Source organism: Pocillopora verrucosa, chromosome 12 (genome assembly GCF_036669915.1).
Source record: "Pocillopora verrucosa isolate sample1 chromosome 12, ASM3666991v2, whole genome shotgun sequence".
Classification (NCBI taxonomy): domain Eukaryota; kingdom Metazoa; phylum Cnidaria; class Anthozoa; order Scleractinia; family Pocilloporidae; genus Pocillopora; species Pocillopora verrucosa.
In genome coordinates, this window is record NC_089323.1 from 17,107,847 (window position 1) to 17,128,934 (window position 21,088).

Genomic DNA, 21,088 nt, shown 5'->3' on the forward strand with positions numbered 1-21,088 from the left:
CCATGACAGAAAGGGACTGAGAAAGAGCGATGCTTGAGCTACGGTGAAATAGGATTAGACTATCATAACTATAGTCTTACCATCTTCTTTTGTTCTTTCCTCCACAATAGAGCTGTTCATGCCATCGCCAACGGAAGTGAAGGCCAACACTTGAAATTCATAAACCGTGTACTTATCAAGCCCAGTGACAAGTTTATTGCGTGTTGTCCCGTTTTCAACAGATACTAATGTTTGCAATCCCACCGAGTCTTTCTTTTTGTAAAACAATCTAAATCCTCTGACGATCCCATTTCTAGAGTCCGCCGGTGGTAACTGCCAGAATGCTGTAATACTCGTAGAACTAGTTGGAGTCAAACTGAAGTTGCCAGGAGCTTCGGAAGGGACTAAAATTAAATCAGTTATGAATTAGATAAGTATCTTGAAAAGTAGACTGTCTATTCGAATTGAATAGTTAACAATTGTTCATCGACGTGGAGGTAAATATCGAACCCTTTCACCTATATTAAGGTTTATTTAGTTTATTTCTGTCAATATACAGAAAACTTGTCGGAAATTAAATTCTAGCGGAGCGATTTTGTCTCTTCGGCAGCTCGGAGGTGAATAGTACAAGCCAATCAGCACACGCGAAAACCACTATTTATGTAGTAAAACTACAATTATGATATGTTTTTGGCAATACCAACTTTGTAGAGTTTGGAGTCAGACTGTATCTGCTTTTTATAATCGCCTGAAATGCAGCCTTACATCTGATCAGCAAATTCTGATCTTTAGCAGGTAATTTAGTGTTAACAACTGGGTTGAAAACGTAAATTAGCCACCGTAAAGGGTAAAAAAGCTGACGTTTTGAGCGTTAGCCCTTCGTCAGAGCGATTACAGGAATTGTGGGTTGTGTGTGGATTTATATGTAGAAAGTGGAGCTACGCCATTGGTGGGAATATGGTGACGAGAAAACAGGAATAAATTAGTTGAATGAAAAGCGCTCGTTGATTCCGTGGGGATTAAGGGTGCCGATTTGGAATATAAATTTTTGTTCTAGTGTTTTACGGCTTTCCGAACTGCCTAGATGTAAGGAAAGGCCGCAAACTGTCATATGCTGTTTAGAATGATAAGGAAGATTAAAGTGTCTAGCGACTGGTTTGGATGCGTCCTTGTCATTTCTTTCCACATCGCGAAGGTGTTCTCGGAATCGGTCACCCAGTCGTCTTCCTGTTTCGCCGATGTATAACTTATTGCATTTAAAAAAAAAAAAAAAATTTTAAATTACTCCAAAACGATTCAGAGACTGGCACTATCTTTTCGGAACCCCCACTTATTTCATTCAAACGTGACAAAAACATAGGCAACTTTTTAGCCAGGAGTTCATTTCAAACCAATGACCAATCGGGAACTTTTAAATGCGCTCGCTCACGTTGCAAAACTTGTCCTTTCATTCATAACATAGAGAAAATATCGGGACCCAAAAGACCCATTAAGATCATTGATCACTTTACGTGTACCTCCGCCAATGTTATTTACTGCATAACTTGCACTTATTGCAATAAGTTATACATCGGCGAAACAGGAAGACGACTGGGTGACCGATTCCGAGAACACCTTCGCGATGTGGAAAGAAATGACAAGGACGCATCCAAACCAGTCGCTAGACACTTTAATCTTCCTTATCATTCTAAACAGCATATGGCAGTTTGCGGCCTTTCCTTACATCTAGGCAGTTCGGAAAGCCGTAAAACACTAGAACAAAAATTTATATTCCAAATCGGCACCCTTAATCCCCACGGAATCAACGAGCACTTTTCATTCAACTAATTTATTCCTGTTTTCTCGTCACCATATTCCCACCAATGGCGTAGCTCCACTTTCTACATATAAATCCACACACAACCCACAATTCCTGTAATCGCTCTGACGAAGGGCTAACGCTCGAAACGTCAGCTTTTTTACCCTTTACGGTGGCTAATTTACGTTTTCAACCCAGTTGTTAATACTAAATTACCTGCTATACTCTCCCACCGACGCAGCACCACAGTTTCTTTAGAAACTTACCCCTTTATTCAAATTCTGATCTTTAACTATTCTTGAATACCTACCATCCTCGTTTGTTTTCACCAACTTGACCTCACTCTTTGGTCCATCACCAACAGAAGTAAAAGCCAAGATGCGAGCCTCGTACTCTGTGTATTTAGCAAGCCCTATGAACTCTTTAGAAAGACTTGTACCATTTAAAATAGTTAACACGGCTTGTTTTCCAGGAAAATATTTCATCTTGTAAAACAATTTAAATCCTCTGATTATTCCATTTCTGAAGTTTACTGATGGTAACTGCCAGGATGCTGTAATGCTGGTAGAACTACTTGAAGTAAGAGTTAAGTTAGCCGGGGCTTGTGATGGAACTGCAATTTGACCACAGAGTAATTTATTAAGACGCTTCATAGCCATTAGAAGACTCTAATCTTAACTATATGACAATGCAATGTGAAGTAATTATTATTTTGGTTTTTCAGATACTCGTTCAATCGATGTACTTTCTATCACCCCCAAGTGGATCATTTACGGCCAAAAGGGATAAAAATGGCAAGTCATACATGTTCTGCCATTGAGCAGATGTATGTGTACTACACCCTTTTAAAATTACTACTTCCTTAAGTATGCTATGTTATATCAGCCTTCTACCACCATTTAAAAGTGAAAAGACCAAAACACTGGGCTCTTATAGAACTTTTTCCGTTTTCTCACCATCTTCCTTTGTTCTTTTGACCACAACAGAACTTTTGGGTCCATCACCAACAGATGTGAAAGCCACTACTTGAAATTCATATTCAGAGTACTTATCAAGCCCAGTTACGACTTGACTGTGAATTGTTCCGTTGCTAATATTCAAAATTGCTGGCAACCCTCCAGAGTCCTTCTTTTTGTATAACAATCTAAATCCTCTGATGATTCCATTTCTAGCAATTTCTGGTGGCAGTCTCCAGGATGCTGTTACAGTGGTGGAATTGTTGACAATCACGGTGAGATTGCTTGGTGCTGTGGATGGAACTGCAAGAAAGACATTAACCTTCACTTGATATACATGTACCTCAAGATTACAAATATTAAAGACTGCCTGCCAGATGATCAAACCAACAAGTAACCGAGAAAATACAGAGACCAAACAACGGATGGATGTGTGGATTAGATGTATATGGATAAGTGACAGTCATAGTTGAACTCTTACCATCCTCTTTAGTCCTCTCTACTTCAACAGAACTCTTTGGTCCATCACCAACTGAAGTGAAGGCCAACACTTGAAATTCATATTCCGTGTTCTTATCAAGCCCAGTGACAGGTACAGTGCGAGTTGTTCCATTTCTAATAGATAGCACTGTTTGTAACCTGAGAGATCCTGTCTTTCTGTAGAACAATTTAAATCCTAAGATGATTCCATGTCTGGAGCCTGGCGGTGGTAACTGCCACAATGCTGTAATACTGGTAGAATCTCTCGGGGCTAAAGTAAAGTTAACTGGGGCATAGGAAGGGACTGAAAAATTGAAAACGCAATGTACATGAACAATTGATTACAAGATTACTCATGTGAGAGTCGCATCACACCATAGGTGACCCTAGCGTATATTACGGAACCAACTAAAGCTTGATCTGTCAATGATAAACTTTGCCCTCCTGCAGTCAGGAGGGCACTCTATCATATTGGATGTTAATGTTGGATAAAGTGAAAAGTTCGAGTCCTCAATTGCCTTTTGTTTACGAAAAAAATCGTAACCTCCACTGAAGCTCTCTTCACTCATGTCTAATGGCGAACTCTTTTGGGTGACCTATGTCTTAGACCCAACAATATGTCTCGGTTGTCCCGTGGTGCACTAGTGCTAGTCTCTTGAAGATCATGGGAAGCTAAAACTGACTTCAAATCACAAGCCATGGTTATTTTACCCGCTGACTCGACACGTACAAGTCTATGATGTTATTCTTAATTTAATTTCTTACCATCTTCATTTGTTCTCTCCACTACAACAGAACTGTTTTCTCCATCCCCAACCGAAGTGAAGGCCAGCACTTGAAATTCATATTCTGTGTACTTTTCAAGCCCACCGATATTCCTGGAGCGGGTTGTTTCATTTGTAATAGTTATTGTAGATGGAAACATTATAAAGCCTCTCTTTTTGTAAAACAATTTAAATCCTGTGATGATTCCATTCCTAGAGTCTGCAGGCGGTAATTGCCAAGAGGCTGTAATACTGGTAGAACTCAATACGATTATGGTGAAGTTTCTTGGAGCCTTTGATGGAACTGAAATTAAAAATTCAAGACCTGCAATAACTTCTTTACGGGTATCTTTTGAATGATTATTGCATTGCTGAAAGGAGCTTAAATACTCTTAAATACGGGTTGGTAAAGCTACTCCCAAATACTCAACTATTTGAGAAAAAAAAGAGGGAGAAAATGAAATACCTAAACCCTCCGATGCCCATGAAATTAAATTTATGGAGAGAAGAAACCAACCTTCCTTTTTTTTCAAGGAGATACTTTTCCAGCCTCCTCAAGCTTAGTAGAAGAAAATGATATATGACAAGGTCTCATTGTAACAAACAGAACCATTTGATACTGGGTTTCCCTGTACCACATGGGAATGTGATGGTACAAGAAGCAGGTAAATGCCTTCTGGTATTACACCTGGAAATCATGCTTACACTCGTGGTGAGCAGACGAAGATGCCATAGCAAATGCGTTTCAAGCTTGAATGATGACCATCATGTATTGATGTGAAGTATATTTTTTCACTATTTGCTGATGCTTACAAAGATTTTTCGTCAGTTAAAAATATTTACCATCTTCCATTGTTCTCTCCACTGTAACCGAACTTTTTGGTCCATCACCAGCAGATGTAAAGGCCAACACTTGAAACTCATATTCTGTGTATTTATCAAGCCCAGTGAAAAATATCTTCAATGTCGATCTACTGTCAATGGTCAAGCTAGTTGCTGACCCCGCAGAACTTTTTTTCTGGTAAAACAATTTAAATCCTTTAATTATTCCATTTCTGGAGTTTGCTGGTGGTAATTGCCAAGATGCCATGATAGTGGTTGAAGAGTTTGCAGCCACAGTGAAGTTCAGTGGTGTTTTTGAAGGAACTGAAATTGAACACCTCAGAGTAAACAGAAAGTTTAATTATGTTGTATCTGCACCTACGTCAAGTGACGAATCTTGAAATATTATTAGTTACCTAGTAGCCAGCTGGCACTACATTATGTTGAGTCACTTGCATGTTGCACGATTCCCATTTACGAATTTTATAAGTTTATATCTACATTTATAATGACCTAAAATATAACCATGCCTGGTCGACCTGGACAAGTATATTTCCCTTTCGAGTACTACACTTTTCTTGCTTACTTGAATACTGGACAAATTCCCGAGCAGCAAGCTAGCTTTTCGTACGAATTCGTCATACATCCATATCGCTCATCCATAAACAAAATTGATAATTGAATTGATAAAAAATTTGTTTTCTGTAGAAGGGGTGTTGGTAAAGACACAATCATTGGACCAAGAAAAATAATTTTTTCTCTCTCACTAAATGTTGACAAACTGCCACACATAGAAAATAATAGCCCTTAATTGACAACCCACAAAAAACACTTATAAAGGGAGCATACTAAAGCCAAAAAATTTTTTTACCGAAAAAAAATGGGCCTTAAACTATTGCAATTGATTTCATAAAAAATTCCAGGTTTTAGCCCATCCACAGCATTATCCCTGAAACAATCATACTGCTACCAACATAAAACTGATGGAAAACACGAAACACTGACTTGAAAAAAGTGACAATTTTTCATCTAATTACCATCTTCCATTGTTCTCCCCGTCTTTACAGAACTGTTTGGGCCATCACCAACAGAAGTGAAGGCCAAAACTTGAAATTCATATTCTGTGTACTTATCTAATCCAGTGACAGTTTTGTTGCGACTAGCTCCATCGTTTATCCTTAACGTGGTTGCCAACCCTGACAAAGACTTCTCTTTGTAGAACAATTTAAATCCCGTGATGATCCCATTTCTTGAACTCTTTGGTGGTAACTTCCAAGATGCTGTAACACTGATGGAGCTACTTACAACAACAGTGAAGTTACTTGGAGCCTGTGATGGCACTGCAGTTGTGGGAAAAACACTATTATCAATAAATCTAAGTCAAATCTTAAAAGCTTTGACCGATAAAGGTTTTTTTTAAACTCTTATCATGCGAGGAATGGACAGGACTACAAGTTTCTCCTTTTCCTTATCATGACATCGCAGATTATGGTAAAATTACGGTAACTTTAAATTTACCATCCTTTTTTTTTTTTTAAAATAAAAAGACTTCTCCCAAAAATAAAACCTAAAATGTTGATTGCCAATCAATATAAAAACTCAGAGAGCACTGAACTCGAAGTACTTAAAGCTGTACCTACGTGCGCTTTGACGTGGCTGTGGCGTTGTTAAGATGTCTTTTTGTCTCGAGTAAAGAACCTCAAAGTGCAAAGCGATCATTGAGGAATTAGTCAGGTGCGATTACCGAAGGAAAAACTAAGGTTTCTATCCACCAAACAAAAGAAAAGGTTTCAATACAAACAGTTTTTGTCAAATTATTACCATCTTCTAGTGTTCTCCCCACTTCAAATGAACTCTTTGGTCCATCACCAGTTGAAGTAAAGGCCAACACTTGAAATTCATATTCCGTGTATTTCGCAAGTCCTTTTATGGTTCTTCTCTGTTTTGCTCCACTGTAAACGCTACTAATGGACAAAATAGTTGATGCCCCGATAGAACCCCTAATTTTGTAAAACAATTTATATCCTGTGATGATTCCATGCCTAGAGTCTGCTGGTGGTAACTGCCAGGATGCTATAACACTCGTGGATGAGGTTGCAATAACGCTTAAGTTCAAAGGTGCTTTGGAAGGAGCTAAAATAAACAAAGTCAAAACTCTTTCGTTATGAATGATCAACAGTGTATCGGAATAATTAGGTTTGGGCTTGAAATGAATTCCTTTAAAAACTTATACTTCAATTAAAACGGCATTGGTTGTTGTAATTAGTCAACCGCTGTACGAAAAAAGCATTTTCTTTGCAGAGATGCTAACATGCAACTGCATTTCACAGGTACCAGGATGTTTCATTCCGACTGGAAGTTGCCCTTTATGCGTTATCACAAGCACTTAATCATTATCGTAATCACTGAACTTGGAGGGACCCTCCTTCTACACTCTGGTTTTCAAAACTTACCATCTTCATTCGTTCTTTCCACAAGAACAGAGCTCTTAGGTCCATCACCAGCGGAAGTGAAGGCTAACACTTGAAATTCGTATTCAGTGTACTTTTCAAGCCCAAACACATCTTCAACACGGATTGTTCCATTGTTAATAGTTACCATGGCAGCTAAACCTAGAGAACCTTTCTTTTTATAGTACAATTTAAATCCTGTGATAATTCCATATCTGGAGTCGGCTGGTGGTAACTGCCAAGAAGCTCTAATACTGGTTGAAGAGCTTGCTGTCACAGTAAAGCTACTTGGGGGCTTTGAAGGAGCTGAATTCAGGAAAGAAGATTATAAAGAATTCATCGACTTAATACCCTTTTAACAATATGTAATGCAATATATTTAGAAATATAGCATTGTAACTAAAGTTATCATGGACATTATGCATATTTAAATAATTCGTACTGCTTAATCAATGATAAGGTCTTACGTTTTCGGTGGCAAGAAAATTATCTAGTAAGGGATTGAGTCCAAAACATAACTACAAAAAGTATGTTCTCTACCCAGTTTTCGATTTTTAACAAGTACATGTTGTCAACATAGGTAACGTTTGCTATTAAAACCAAGACGACCTACATGTCAAAAAACAATTTCAAGTATGTTTGGCTTCTTTTAAATGACGGGTGACTACGCCAAAGATCATGATCAAAATGAAGACATTCCTATCTCTGTTTTCCCTCTCTTACCATCTTCCATTGTTCTCTCAACCTTAACAGAACTTTTTGGTCCATCGCCAACAGAAGTAAAGGCCAACACTTGAAATTCATATTCTGTGTACTTATCAAGCCCAGTAACGATTTTACTAAATGTTGCTCCACTGTTAATGGACATGTGGGTTGCTGACCCTGAAGAGCCTCTCTCTTTGTAAAACAGTTTAAATCCTGTGATTAATCCATGTCTGGAGCCTGCTGGTGGTAAATTCCAGGATGCTGTTATACTGGTAGAAGAGCTTGCAGTAACAACGAAGTTGGAAGGTGCTGTCGTAGGAACTGTAATAGGGAGGTCGGAAAAACTACCCTTACTACAATGCAGCATTATGTTATGCAACAACTTCAATGTCTTCCAAATTATAGCCTTGATAATTAAGAAACCGAACATGGTATTTGACCACAAAATCTAGTAGAATTTCGTTAATGCACTGTTTGTCTTTACCCATCTCACATAAAGGATCATACTGCACTCAATAATTCCTGAATAAATATATAAAGTAGCACAAAGATATACAGTAAGATGTTTTAATTTCATACCATCTCCCACTGTTCTCATAACCTTAACAGAACTTTTAGGTCCATCACCAACAGAAGTGAAAGCCAGTACTTGAAATTCATACTCTGTGTACTTGATAAGCCCACTGACATTTGTTGTATGAGTTGCTCCACTGTTTATAGTTATTATGTCTGCTGGTGCTCCCGAGTTCTTTCTTTTGTGGAACAATTTATATCCAGTGATTATTCCATTTCTAGAGTCTGCTGGTGGGAACTGCCAGGATGCTGTAATAACATTAGGAGAGCTTGCAGTCACGGTGAAGTTAGTTGGGGCACTCGAAGGAGCTGATGTGGAGAAATAAAAGGCAAAATTCACCTCATGCAAACACTTCGACTGAGTGGAAAAATATTTGTCAAAACAACCAATAACAGTCTTATAAAAAGACATTTAAATAAATCTAAAACAGATCTAATCTAGCAGCTGAAGCAAATATTAGCAAGCATGCATTTCAACTATATCCACTGCTGATACTGTTTTCAGCCTCAGACTGGGAAAGTAACCCATTTGTTTGTACAATGCTTACATTACCGTTAGGTGGAAGGTAATCTGATAAAAAAAATGTTTACAATGATTTGCATGATGATAGAGAACCCAAACAAAACTACAACGGCAGTGGTATCAAGAATGGACAGAAATAAAATTGAAAGGCTTATTAAGCGTACTTCTGTGTTTCTTAACATACTCCAGGTACATTATTTGCAAGCTTGTTTCTCACACCAAAATTACCATTTGAGCACAACTCTTCATTCTCGATGATAGTTCTCCACATTCACATACTCAGCTGATTGAACACTTTACTTTACTGACGGATCGAGACCGACCAATCACGACCGACCTACACTACTTAAGTCTTACAGCCGATAATATCACGGCAAAACTGACCAATCAGTTTATATGAACCGGACTAAGAACACTCGACTGACAACAGCCATTTACTTGAATCTGATGATGACTTCCGCTCGGTTTGTCGAAACGTCAGTCACCACTACAGACAACACTCCTTCTCAGGATTGCACTGACCCGGATGATCAAACTATACTATTACATGACCACTGTAAATCTACTGCCATAAGGCACCAAAATGAATTGTAACCAATCACAACTTTCTGGTTACAAGAAAGGAAAAAATTAATTTTTAGATTGATGTTTCTAAGGGCATAGCAATCGTGAGTAGAATAAAACCTGTAAGAGCAAGTAAAAACTTAACAATGTGGGATGTTAAAACATTTTGATTTTTTTTTCTCCGTACAAATAGAATAATTTTTGATTATGGGAGAAAGCTTTACACGGTGCGATTTTCCAGTCATGTATGCAGTGGTATTATTATTATTATTATTATTATTATTTATTTTTTTTTTTCACTTTAGTTACCATCCTCCATCGTTCTCTCAACCTTAACGGAACTTTTTAGTCCATCACCAGCTGAATTGAAGGCCAACACTTGAAATTCATATTCTGTGTACTTCTCAAGTCCGGCGAGATAAAAATGTATAGAAGGGCTCGCTCCACTGTTGATAGTTAAAGATGTTGCTGAGGTGGCAGAGGTTTTCTTTTTGTAAAACAATTTAAATCCTCTGATTAATCCATGTATGGAGTTTGCTGGTGGTGATGTCCATGTTGCGTCAACACTGGAGGAAGACCATGAGGTCACTGTGAAATTACGTGGAGGCTGGGAAGGAACTAAAATTGGAGGAAAATCACATGATAGTGATTAACCATGTTTCAACGAGAATTTAAAAAATTACATATGAAGTAAACAATCTACAGTATATAATGTCAGTGATTACAATTACATAAATAAAGTTTTGGGCAGGGTACAACAAATGTATAACAAGCAGCATCAAGCTGTTGCCATATACATTTTTAACTACCAAGTTGAATTAATTCAACTTTAAACACAACAGCCTAAACATTCTATTAATATCTATCTGATCACCTATTTAACTTTTCCTGTTACAAAAGTCATAATTTTCAAAATATCGGCAGTTAAATAATTTATTTTAAAACTCTTGAATTACCATCCTCCTTTGTTCTTGTCACCTCAACAGAACTATTTGGTCCATCACCAACAGAAGTGAAGGCCAACACTTGAAATTCATACTCTGTGTACTTGTCCAATCCAGTCACAGTTTTGTTACGAAGTGAACCATCATTCACAGTGAACATGGTTGCCAACCCTGAGAACGATTTCTTCTTGTAGAACAACTTAAATCCTGTGATGATTCCATGTCTGGAGTTAGCTGGTGGTAACTGCCATGATGTTGTAATAATGCTTGAACTAATAGCAGTTACACTGAAGTTACCAGGTGCTTGTGATGGAACTTTTGAAATTTAGAAAAAAGCAATGCTTAACTGAATTAAGGTCCGTACATGCACAGTGCATATTAAAGATTATTTTCCGAGTGTCCGTATGATCACTGAATGTTTAGACCAATGTTAGCACAGAAGATGCCGCATGGGTTTGCAATACCATGTCAAAACCCTTGCATCCTTGCTTTTATGCCACACAGGTTCAGAGGACACATCAAAACATAAAAATTCAAAATAAGACCTCTTTTCCATAGCGGCATAAACACATTGCTGATCGTTGCATGCATTACAAGTGACTTTGAGGTGGCTGCATGATTGGCAGGACACCCTTGATGCACATGCGGCAACGTAAGCAAGGTATAAGTCTCACATCTAAATTTACATCCCTTAAAGAAGTGATATGACATTTCACCGAAGCTGATGTCAGCTACTCTAGGAGGGGTTACGCTTAAGTAAATAAGGGGAAAGCAATGAAGACGATCATTTACGACAAGAATGTAATCTCTTTGATTTGTCACATACCATCTTCCATTGTTCTTTTCACCTCAGAGGAACTCTTTGGTCCATCCCCATGAGAGGTGAAGGCTAACACGTTGAATTCATAAAATGTGTATTTTTCAAGCCCCGTGACAACCCTACTCAGTGTAGCTCCATTTCTAATAGTCAAGTGGGTTGCTGATGCTTGGGAGCCTCTTTCTTTGTAAAACAATTTAAATCCTGTAATGATTCCATGTCTGGCATATTTAGGTGGTAACTGCCACGATGCTGTAATGCTAGTTGAGGACTTTGCAATCACTGCAAAGTTACCAGGGGGTTGTGATGGAACTAAAGCAAAAAGTATGTGCTTCAAACACTTTTTAATGATTACCAACATGACCCTGACAGAGGTGGATAGAAACCATCAGTGGTGGTGAATTAAGATATACACATGTAATGCGGTTTCCAGGGTTGCCCTTCATCACAGCAGCATGGAGTGGGGGTTGTGACTCTTTTAGATACTTTTTACACATACTTTATGTTTCATACACTGAAGCACACACATACACATGTTATGAACGTGACAAGCAACATAGTATAAATCGTATGCGAGAGAGACTTATTTTGCTTGGGTTAGCGACAAAATCTTTCTTATAGTGCAATACCATGCATATACATGTATGTCCATTCAATATCTCACCATTGTATACATTGTAAGTTTATAGTGTTAATACACTGTTTATTCATGGACAATTATTCACCAACATGGAAAAAATTGAGAAACCACAAGGAAACAACAGGTAAATATCCACCACTTTCATTGACACTGAAGTAAATATTTGTTTTAGTATACAGTGCACAAGAAAACATTGAAATGTTGTACTGCATCAATGACTTGTGATGCTCATTTTCTTATCCTTAAAGTAAATGCTTATTTTATGCAAAAGCAAGGAGACTGGAAATTTTTTTTTTTCAATCCTTAGTTCTTGCTTTCTTTTCCTCAATCACTCTTTCTGGAATAACATGAAGGCCTGTGTGTAGCTTAAGTCTGGGTATGAAAATGGGATATATTCTAAAATCACAATAGCAGATAAAGGTACCTTGAGCTACTCGTACTCCATACACTTCCACTCTCAAACCCTTATATCCTGAAAAAGCTGTTGGCTGGAAGCGGATATACTTTGCACTAACAAATTCATTGAGACTCTGTTTTACAATGTCATTTTTTCCAGAATTTCCATTGAAGACCTGCAATTTGCAGCAAAGTGCTACATCAACAAAGATATAATGTGCTGCTGTTTACATGTACCTCTCACTTTTTTAAAATTATAAAAGAGCAAACACATGAGGAGTCAAACTTCCCTTCAACAGCCACCCAGAAGAACCGAAATTCCAATTGCTTGTTATAAAAGTGTAAAAGCTAGCCATTGTAAAGAAATGGGCATTATAAAAACTTAACGTCTCAGCTTTATGGTTTTGCCATACCTATAAAACCACGAAGGATCTTCAAGCACTCTGAATAGATTGCTTAAGCACATAAACTGTAAGTGTTACTATCTATCTAATAAATAACCTTGTAGTTCATATAAACCAACCTTATCAACACTGTTTTCCTGATAGGTGAGAAAGTTGGTATCTTTAAGTGATGACTGTAACTTGTACTTCGTTGTCCACTCATTGGCTCTTGGATTTCCTTGTGTAGCTACAGCACAGATGACATACTCAAACAGCAGGTCAATTTGAAGGTAATCATTAGCATTATTGTTGCCATTAGGTGCCCATGACCTTGCTCCAGTTAAGCGACCATATTTAGCTGCATATACTGAATTAAACCTTGACGAGGAGGAGAAGCTGCTGTCTGGAATGGTACCAGTCCTGGCTACACCAATGGCCTGCATAGAACATCCTGAAAGATAATGATCCATATTCAACCCTCCCTAAATAAATAAGAAAATGTAGAAAAAAAATGATAACTTCAATGATCTTAACTGTTACCCAAATTTTCAAATAAAAACATTCATTTCCTATTCCCTATCTACTCAAATGTGTTTCATGGTTGAATACAGAGACAATTTAAGGTCAATTACAAGTTAGAATACCATACATTTTTATCATTGTGGGAGGTTTCCCTTTTATTTTGAATGATTCTGGATGTAGCTACAGTTGTATGTATTAATTGTGCCTGCTGCTAATTTAACAACCAAGTACATGTGCATTTATTACCCAAATGACATGCTGTGGGTCTAAGACCCACCAGCATATAATTGACTATTAGATTTCATGTTACAGTGCATCTGTTCAGCAATAGACCAAAGATGACATTAAAATATGGTTCATGTAAGAACAAAAAAGTGGCACACGAGGTGTAGCTGAGTGTGTCACTGATTTTCTTCCCACAATTTGACATGTTCTGTGATCTAGTACTGTGCGGACTCACAGTAGCCCAGAATCTATTTCACTCATAAGATAAAAAAAACAAATCTTGTTAATGGTGATGTAATCTATGTGTATATGTCCTCTGATCATAAGATCATAAGATCATGAATAAGAACCAATCAAAATACATTCAACATTTAGCTTATCATATAATAACAAACTTAAATTATCATATATTGCATATACCCTCTAACTTACTTGGCTTTTGTGTCACCCCAAATACCTCTGTTCTCATACACACTCCACCCTGGTGTGTTTGTGGCAGGAATCGCAGATACCTTGTTAAGACTCCATAGACAGTATGTTTAACCACTGAATTTCTATTAACATTTCCATCTAAAACCTAGAAAAAAAAAACCGATCACATCTTACCATAAATTTACTCTTCTAAGTACATTTGGATAGGGCATGAATAATTATAGACCTCTCATAAATGGCAAACCTACATGCAATTATGATTTCAGTGTGTTGCCACATTCTTAGTTTCCTTATTGAAAGAAAATTCTATTACCTCCAAAAATGCTGGCAAGGCTGACAATTTCTATGCACACAAAATACTTGATGTTATAGTATTGGCAATCACCTCACAACTGTTACATAGGACCAGACTTCAAAATCATTATACCAGTCACCTTTTCTATGTCTTACTTAAAAGTCTTCTTATGTCGCCCAGTATATGTCCTCTACCTTAACTTGTCCACCTTCCTTGTAGTCTGTCCAAGTTGTCCCATCTGTGGATAATTGTAGTTTGTAGGTCTTCACCCACTGATCTGCTTTAGAATTCCCTTGAGTAGACACAGCACAGATGATATGAAGAGTCTGTAGATCAATCTGCAGATGTGGGTTAGTGTCACTCGTTCCTGCACACCAGGATGATCCTGATGCGTAGTTCAGTCGACCATTCTTGGCTGGTGTGTTGGCACTCTGTTCAGAGGAAGCAGTTATTTTATTGTCTTGAATTTTTGCACCTTCCATTCCAAGATCCAGTTCAACACAATCTCCTATCAATAGTAAATAAAAACGGATTGTCAAACATGACTAGCCAACATGTCCAGGAATGTACAATAGGGCAGTGTGAGAGACTCAGATTCCAGACATTTGCATTTAGGATTTCCATCCTTGCAAACTGTTTCTTATGAACCACTCAGGTATGCTATGCATTTGTACTTCATACCACATATATAGTGGAAGATAATTAAGGCTTTGGATAAAGGTAGATCAACCATCATTAGTGGCCTAGGGTTCCAATGAACATAAATCAACAGAAATTGTAAGGTTACAAAGTGCTCTTTTTCATCACATGAGGCTTTTAAAAATATACCTTTTGGTTGTTTTTAAATATCTTTTGTCACCCTGACAAATAAAAAATGGTCAATGTTGAAGGCTATGTTGTTGAAGGTCATTCTACCAAACAGTAGATTTTTATCCTGTTGCAAATCCTTCATATGCATGGTATTTTTGGTTATCTCTTAGGAGTGTCTGTGGCAATTGTTATAATGCTTTGTAATTTATGAATACTTACAAAGATAGAAACAGATTTATAGACATCTACATAGACACTTATTTCAACTGATAACTCATTACAGTGAAGTTTTTATCCTGTTGTAAAAGCCAGACTGAAAGTACAAAAGACCAAAACATATTTTGCGAATTCCCACCTTCTTTTAAAGTTCTCTCCACCAGGGAAGAACTCTTTGGTCCATCTCCAGCTGAAGTGTAGGCCAACATCTGAAATTCATATTCTGTGTACTTCACAAGCCCTGTAACATCTTTAGTATTAGCTGACCCACTATTGATAGTTGTTACAGTTGCTGCACCTAGAGAACTTTTCCTTTTGAAAAACAATTTAAATCCTGTTATGATTCCATTTCTGGAGCCTACTGGTGGTAACTGCCAGGAAGCTCTCATGATTGTAGAAGTAATTGCAGTCACAATGAAATTGCTGGGAGGTTGTGATGGAGCTACAATAAATGAAGTGAAAGAATGAAGTATATTTATAGTGTAACTGCTGCAAGATCCTTATATTACAACTGGAAAATTATTCAGCAAGTGCTTGTACAGCTAGTGAAAACTAGGACCAATTAATGCCAGAGTAGAAGACTACAGTATCCTGCAACACCCAGTCAAGAGCCCTAAATGCCTGCACTTAGTTTGGTACCTGTAGTGGCACACTATAGACACAGGGTCAGATTGACAAAATTCTAAAGCATGAAAATCCAAACTGGCTTTCTAACAAATATATGTTACTTTATATAATTGCAACTTTTAAGGTATCAAACAAAGCCATAGCGAGGGCAAGATTTAAGATGCAATATGATTAAACCATATTAATAAACAGAGAAAAGTACTCCCTGCAGAGAAAGATTTTAAATTCCACTGTCACAAGGAAAAGACAGAGAAACTCTAACAGGAATAGAGCATGTGGCCTCTCACACATGTATAGCACGTTAAATGCTCTTACAATTTGCCATTTCTTTCACCTTGAATTAATTCATCACATACCATCTTCCATTGTTCTCTGCACCTTGAGAGAACTCTTTGGTCCATCCCCTGCTGAAGTGAAGGCCAACACTTGAAATTCATACTCTGTGTACTCATCAAGTCCAGTGACAATGCTACTCAGTGTTGCTCCACTGTTGATTGTCAAAGTGGTTACTGACCCTGCAGAACCTTTCTTTCTGAAGAACAGCTTAAACCCTCTTATCTTTCCTTGTCTAGCAATTCCTGATGGTAACTGCCACGATGCTGTAATGCTTGTAGAAGAGCTTGCAGTCAAAGTGAAACTACTTGGGGCTTGTGATGGAACTGAGACAAAAGATATTGAGATGCATGCTCTTGACAATTTGTTGATAATCAACTTGGATTGGATAACGGTCTTTAATAATTTAGTAAATTTCTCAATCTGTGATTAGAGAAGATGCAAGTTTCTCTCTTTTACTCCTACATGATATTGTTTAAATCCATTTATTCTCAGCAGGAAAAATTAAACATTTGATTAAAAAATTATCATTTAGAAGTATTTACCTCTGATCACACGAATTCCATATACTTCTACTCGTAAACCCTTATATCCTGAATAGGCTGTTGGCTGGAAGCGGATATACCTTGCATTTGCATATTTATTGAGACTTCGCTTTACAATGTCATTTCTTCCTTTATTTCCATCAAAGACCTATGATTTGCCACAAAGTGCAACATGATTAAGAAAAAATGCAATATTTAACTATAACCTCTCAATCTTTTAGATTTAATTACAAGAAAGTGAATACACAAACATACTCTCATCCATTTACCCTTGAGAAAGACTAAAATATTTATGATAGAACTGAAAAACATGGATTTGTGTTTTGTCGGGAAGAAGGCCAATTGACTATGTGAAGGGGTGGCCACCATAAAGAGGTGACTATGAGTGGTAGTTGGACAACTGTGACTTACACAACTTTAGCCATTTTTCCATTATACAGAAGGATCCAAATTAAATGCTGGGTCTCCAATACATGTAATTAAAATAACTGAATGATGAATTTTTTTTTATTTATATTAACCCTATATCCCCTGAGGGTGACTTGTTTCTAATTTCTTCTTACATTATCACCCTTGAATCAACAAATATATGTGTATAGGTCATGAGAATAAGGAAATGATCACCCATTTAAGATGCTTCTGATTGTCATACAAACTCTTGAACTGAAAGTGTCAATTCTTTCTAGTGGAATACAAGTGTTGAAAATCAATTGCTTTTAAGTTTTCAACTTTGGTCAATGTGTATAAGGTAACAGTTACTGATTTTGCCTTTTAAAAAAAAAAACTGACCATCAGATCACAAACATGGATAGGGCATTTGAACACAGTTCCCCCCCCCTCCCCCTTGGAGAGCCCAGTGGATTGCCTGGGGAAGAAGTTAAACCTTCAAATTGATCCAGCACTTAATGACCTGAGAAAAACCTACATTTATAGCTGGATCTAAACCCACCTTGTCAGCACTGTTTTCTCGATAGGTGACAAAATTTGCATTATCAAGGGATAATCTTAACTTGTATTTTGTTGTCCACTCATTGGCCCTTCGATTTCCCTGTGTAGCTACAGCACAGATGACATACTCAAACAGCAGGTCAATTTGAAGGTAATCATTAGCATTACTGTTGCCACGAGGTGCCCATGACTTTACCCCATTTAAGCGACCATATTTTGCTGCATATACTGAATTAAACCTTGACGAGGCGGAGAAGCTGCTGTCTGGAATGGTACCAGTCCTGGCTACACCAATGGCCTGGGTATAACACACTGCAAAATAATGATCCATAATTAAACTTGAAAAATTATTTACAAATACATTTCAAGAACCAGTCTTTATGTTATTAACTTCTAGCATCTTAACCCTTTAGCTGTGCCACACATTTCCTTGTAAAATGGTTATGAGAATTTTTTGTTTAATCTACGATAATATCTTGTACCTCATAAGTTTGAGTAATCTCATTACCTGCTTACTGGATAATGAATGGATACAAAAGGGAGAAGTTACATGCAAATCACTTCTGGGAGTTAAAAGGTTAAAGCCCCGAATTTTTTCCAACGTTTGCTAATTATCTTACCCCTTTAACTCCCAAGATCTCATTAGCAATTCTCCTTACTGTCTGCCATACAGTTCTTGTGATGTTAGTTTGGAGAATTTGGTATTAGATCAACTAATAATCCCTTAATTAATATTTGTCTTTATTCTCATCACTTGTCTGCTTGCTATTGTATTGACACGGGAGGTAAAGGGTTAACAGAGCTTCAATGATTCAGCTTCTAAGTGTTGAATGAAAGTGTTTTGCCTGAAACATTTAACTTAAGTTTCATTACTGTGTCTAGTACACTAAAAATACTTCTTAGTCAATGCCCTCTTCACCCTGTAAACTGCAGACAGGAACTTGTCTGAGTAATTTGCATTTCAATATTTTCCAAAACTAATGATTTTATGTTGTTGTTGCTTACTTTTTTATCTGATAAGAGAATTAAAAATGATTTGTATCTTTAACTATTTAACTCCCATATCAAATTTGTAATTCTCACTATTGTCAACTATATATTTCTTATAATGTTAGTTCAGAGAATTAATTATTGGATCAACTTATTATCCCCAAATTGATATTTTTCTTTATTCTTATCACTTATCTGATTGATATTGTATTGATAGTGCGAGGAGAAATTCTGTCTTGGTCGCTTGTGGGAGTTAGAGGGTTAAAGCTCATTTAGTCAGAATAACAAGTGCTACAAAAATGACCCAGCTAATAGGTTGAAGATTAATTTATTTATTATAATTAATGCATTTCAAACTCACTTGGCTTTTGAGTCACTCCAAACACCTCTGTTCTCATACACACCCCACCCTGGTGAGTTTGAGGCCGAAATCGGAGATATTTTGTCAACACTCCATAAACAGCATGTTTAACCTCTGAGTTTCGGTCAAGATTTCCATCTAGAACCTTCAAAAGAAAAGGAAATAAATCCTTATACATCCTCAAAAATATGATTTCTTGAAGTAAAAAGGTCACGAATAATCAACATACATTGCTGATATTCCTATTGAGTCTCTTCAACATTATTGCATATTCAGAAATACTCACAGCTCTAAGTGAGTGCAAGAAAATAATTCTCTGAGAAATGATGTCTTGAAGTATGCACCGCATGTATGTCTCATACAGGTACCTTAATTTGTCCACCTTCCTTGTAGTCTGTCCAAGTTGTCCCATCTGTGGATAACTGTAGTTTGTAGGTCTTTACCCACTGATCTGCTTGAGAATTCCCTTGAGTGGACACAGCACAGATGATATGAAGTGTCTGTAGATCAATCTGTATATATGGGTTGGTGTCACTTGTTCCTGCACACCATGATGATCCTGATGTGTAGTTCAGTCGACCATTCTTTGCTGGTTTGCCAGCACTTTGTACTGAAGAAGCAGTTATTTTACTGTCTGTAATTTGTCCATCTGCCATTCCAAGATCTGAACCAATACAATCTCCTATGACAAGTTATACAGATGTTTTTTAAGATAAAACTTAGTTAAGCAACATTAAGATGACAAGCCAACATGTACATGCACAATATGTGGTCTGGAGAAGATTGATATGCACTTTTTCACCACCAAGCTATGAATTTGTTTGTCATTGATTGATGTGTGATCACGTGTCTTTGCATGTATCAAATGTTGTCTACACCATATGTATTGCTAGAATGTACTCAAAGCCCACAAAAGCCCATGATAACAACAAGCCTGAAGCTGGGGGAGGGGGGGGAATTGAGTCAGTTTTTGCACTGGATAAGTGGTGTTACCCTCTTAAAATCTCTCCCTCGCTAATAGTCTATTCTGTGGCCAATTATAGACCCTACCCTAGTCACTTTTGGGAAAATGTAACTTTAAATCCTATAGTAACTATTGAAAATGCAACCCCATTCCAGTCGATCCAGACGTGAAAATGCAATCCCATCCGGCGGCAAATCCCCAACAGCCTCTTATTAGGAAGTAAGAGGCACAGTAAATACACAGAGGACAACAATAAATACCTATGAGCCATTTAGTTACAACCACAGTGTTTTGAGATCACCTGAAGATTTCAATTCTTTCTCAGACTTCTAAAAGCAATGGATAAATTAAACTCTTACCAATCCCGGTTGGTAGTGTTTTTTTTTTTAGAGCTACAGATCTTTCGGGAATATTCTGTCTGCTTGATCTTTTGGAAATATGTGAATGAAATCTCTGAGAGACGAAGCAAAAGCAGCGAAATTCGACGGCCACTATAGTGTCTACTTGATATGAACGTAAACACTTCGATGTCATTTTAACTTGCAAGTAATGAAATATCCCGCAAACACGCGAGAAATTCCCAAACTGATACCCAGTCTCTTTCTACCTTTGTTGATTTATAAATAGGCGAACAAAATTTTTATTTCATTTTATTTCCTTTTTTTCTTTTCTTTCATTAAAATCTTCAAATGTAGTTTTACACATATCGTTGGACTTTTCGTTTTCTTATTCGTTCGTTTGAATAATTCGCGTATTTGATAGACCATCGTAGAAATATGAATTGTCTTTGCTAGTAGCTCTCATTTCTATCAAATGAAAAAATTTTGTATTTTTCTTCAAAGGAAAGAATTGCGTAGGCAATTAGCGAGAAAACTCTCTCTTAAATTGATCGAGGGAAAGTTTACTCCGTACCATTGGGGTAAGGAGTAAGTTCACCGGCACTTGTGATATATCATATCGTCTCTGTCTTCTTTCTTTTACATGTGCCTAAATGATCAGAAAACGGGTCGGTGCGGATAATTCTTT

General features: G+C 37.2%; 1 protein-coding gene across 5 annotated transcripts in view; it reads right to left on the minus strand.

Moving 5' to 3' along the window:
- The window catches only part of LOC131799883 (usherin), a 41,568-nt gene that overhangs the window by 20,233 nt on the left and 247 nt on the right, over positions 1-21,088 (minus strand). For 4 of the 5 annotated variants that reach the window (XM_066159478.1, XM_066159475.1, XM_066159476.1 and 1 more), the window contains exons 1-25: positions 20,422-20,602; positions 19,467-19,780; positions 19,099-19,243; positions 17,749-18,059; positions 16,800-16,947; positions 16,278-16,580; positions 15,434-15,736; positions 14,463-14,776; positions 13,974-14,118; positions 12,935-13,245; positions 12,440-12,587; positions 11,385-11,687; positions 10,571-10,873; positions 9,924-10,232; positions 8,534-8,836; positions 7,973-8,275; positions 7,253-7,555; positions 6,621-6,932; positions 5,837-6,139; positions 4,821-5,123; positions 3,979-4,281; positions 3,215-3,517; positions 2,734-3,036; positions 2,088-2,390; positions 81-383 (exon numbers count right to left, since the gene is read on the minus strand). In XM_066159478.1, the coding sequence (XP_066015575.1) occupies positions 81-383; positions 2,088-2,390; positions 2,734-3,036; positions 3,215-3,517; positions 3,979-4,281; positions 4,821-5,123; positions 5,837-6,139; positions 6,621-6,932; positions 7,253-7,555; positions 7,973-8,275; positions 8,534-8,836; positions 9,924-10,232; positions 10,571-10,873; positions 11,385-11,687; positions 12,440-12,587; positions 12,935-13,245; positions 13,974-14,118; positions 14,463-14,776; positions 15,434-15,736; positions 16,278-16,580; positions 16,800-16,947; positions 17,749-18,059; positions 19,099-19,243; positions 19,467-19,780; positions 20,422-20,596 (6,874 nt within the window). In that variant the 5' untranslated portion in view covers positions 20,597-20,602. Of the gene's footprint in view, positions 1-80; positions 384-2,087; positions 2,391-2,733; positions 3,037-3,214; positions 3,518-3,978; positions 4,282-4,820; positions 5,124-5,836; positions 6,140-6,620; positions 6,933-7,252; positions 7,556-7,972; positions 8,276-8,533; positions 8,837-9,923; positions 10,233-10,570; positions 10,874-11,384; positions 11,688-12,439; positions 12,588-12,934; positions 13,246-13,973; positions 14,119-14,462; positions 14,777-15,433; positions 15,737-16,277; positions 16,581-16,799; positions 16,948-17,748; positions 18,060-19,098; positions 19,244-19,466; positions 19,781-20,421; positions 20,603-21,088 lie in introns of those variants that run through there. The other variant, XM_059117573.2, reaches the window with a different exon arrangement.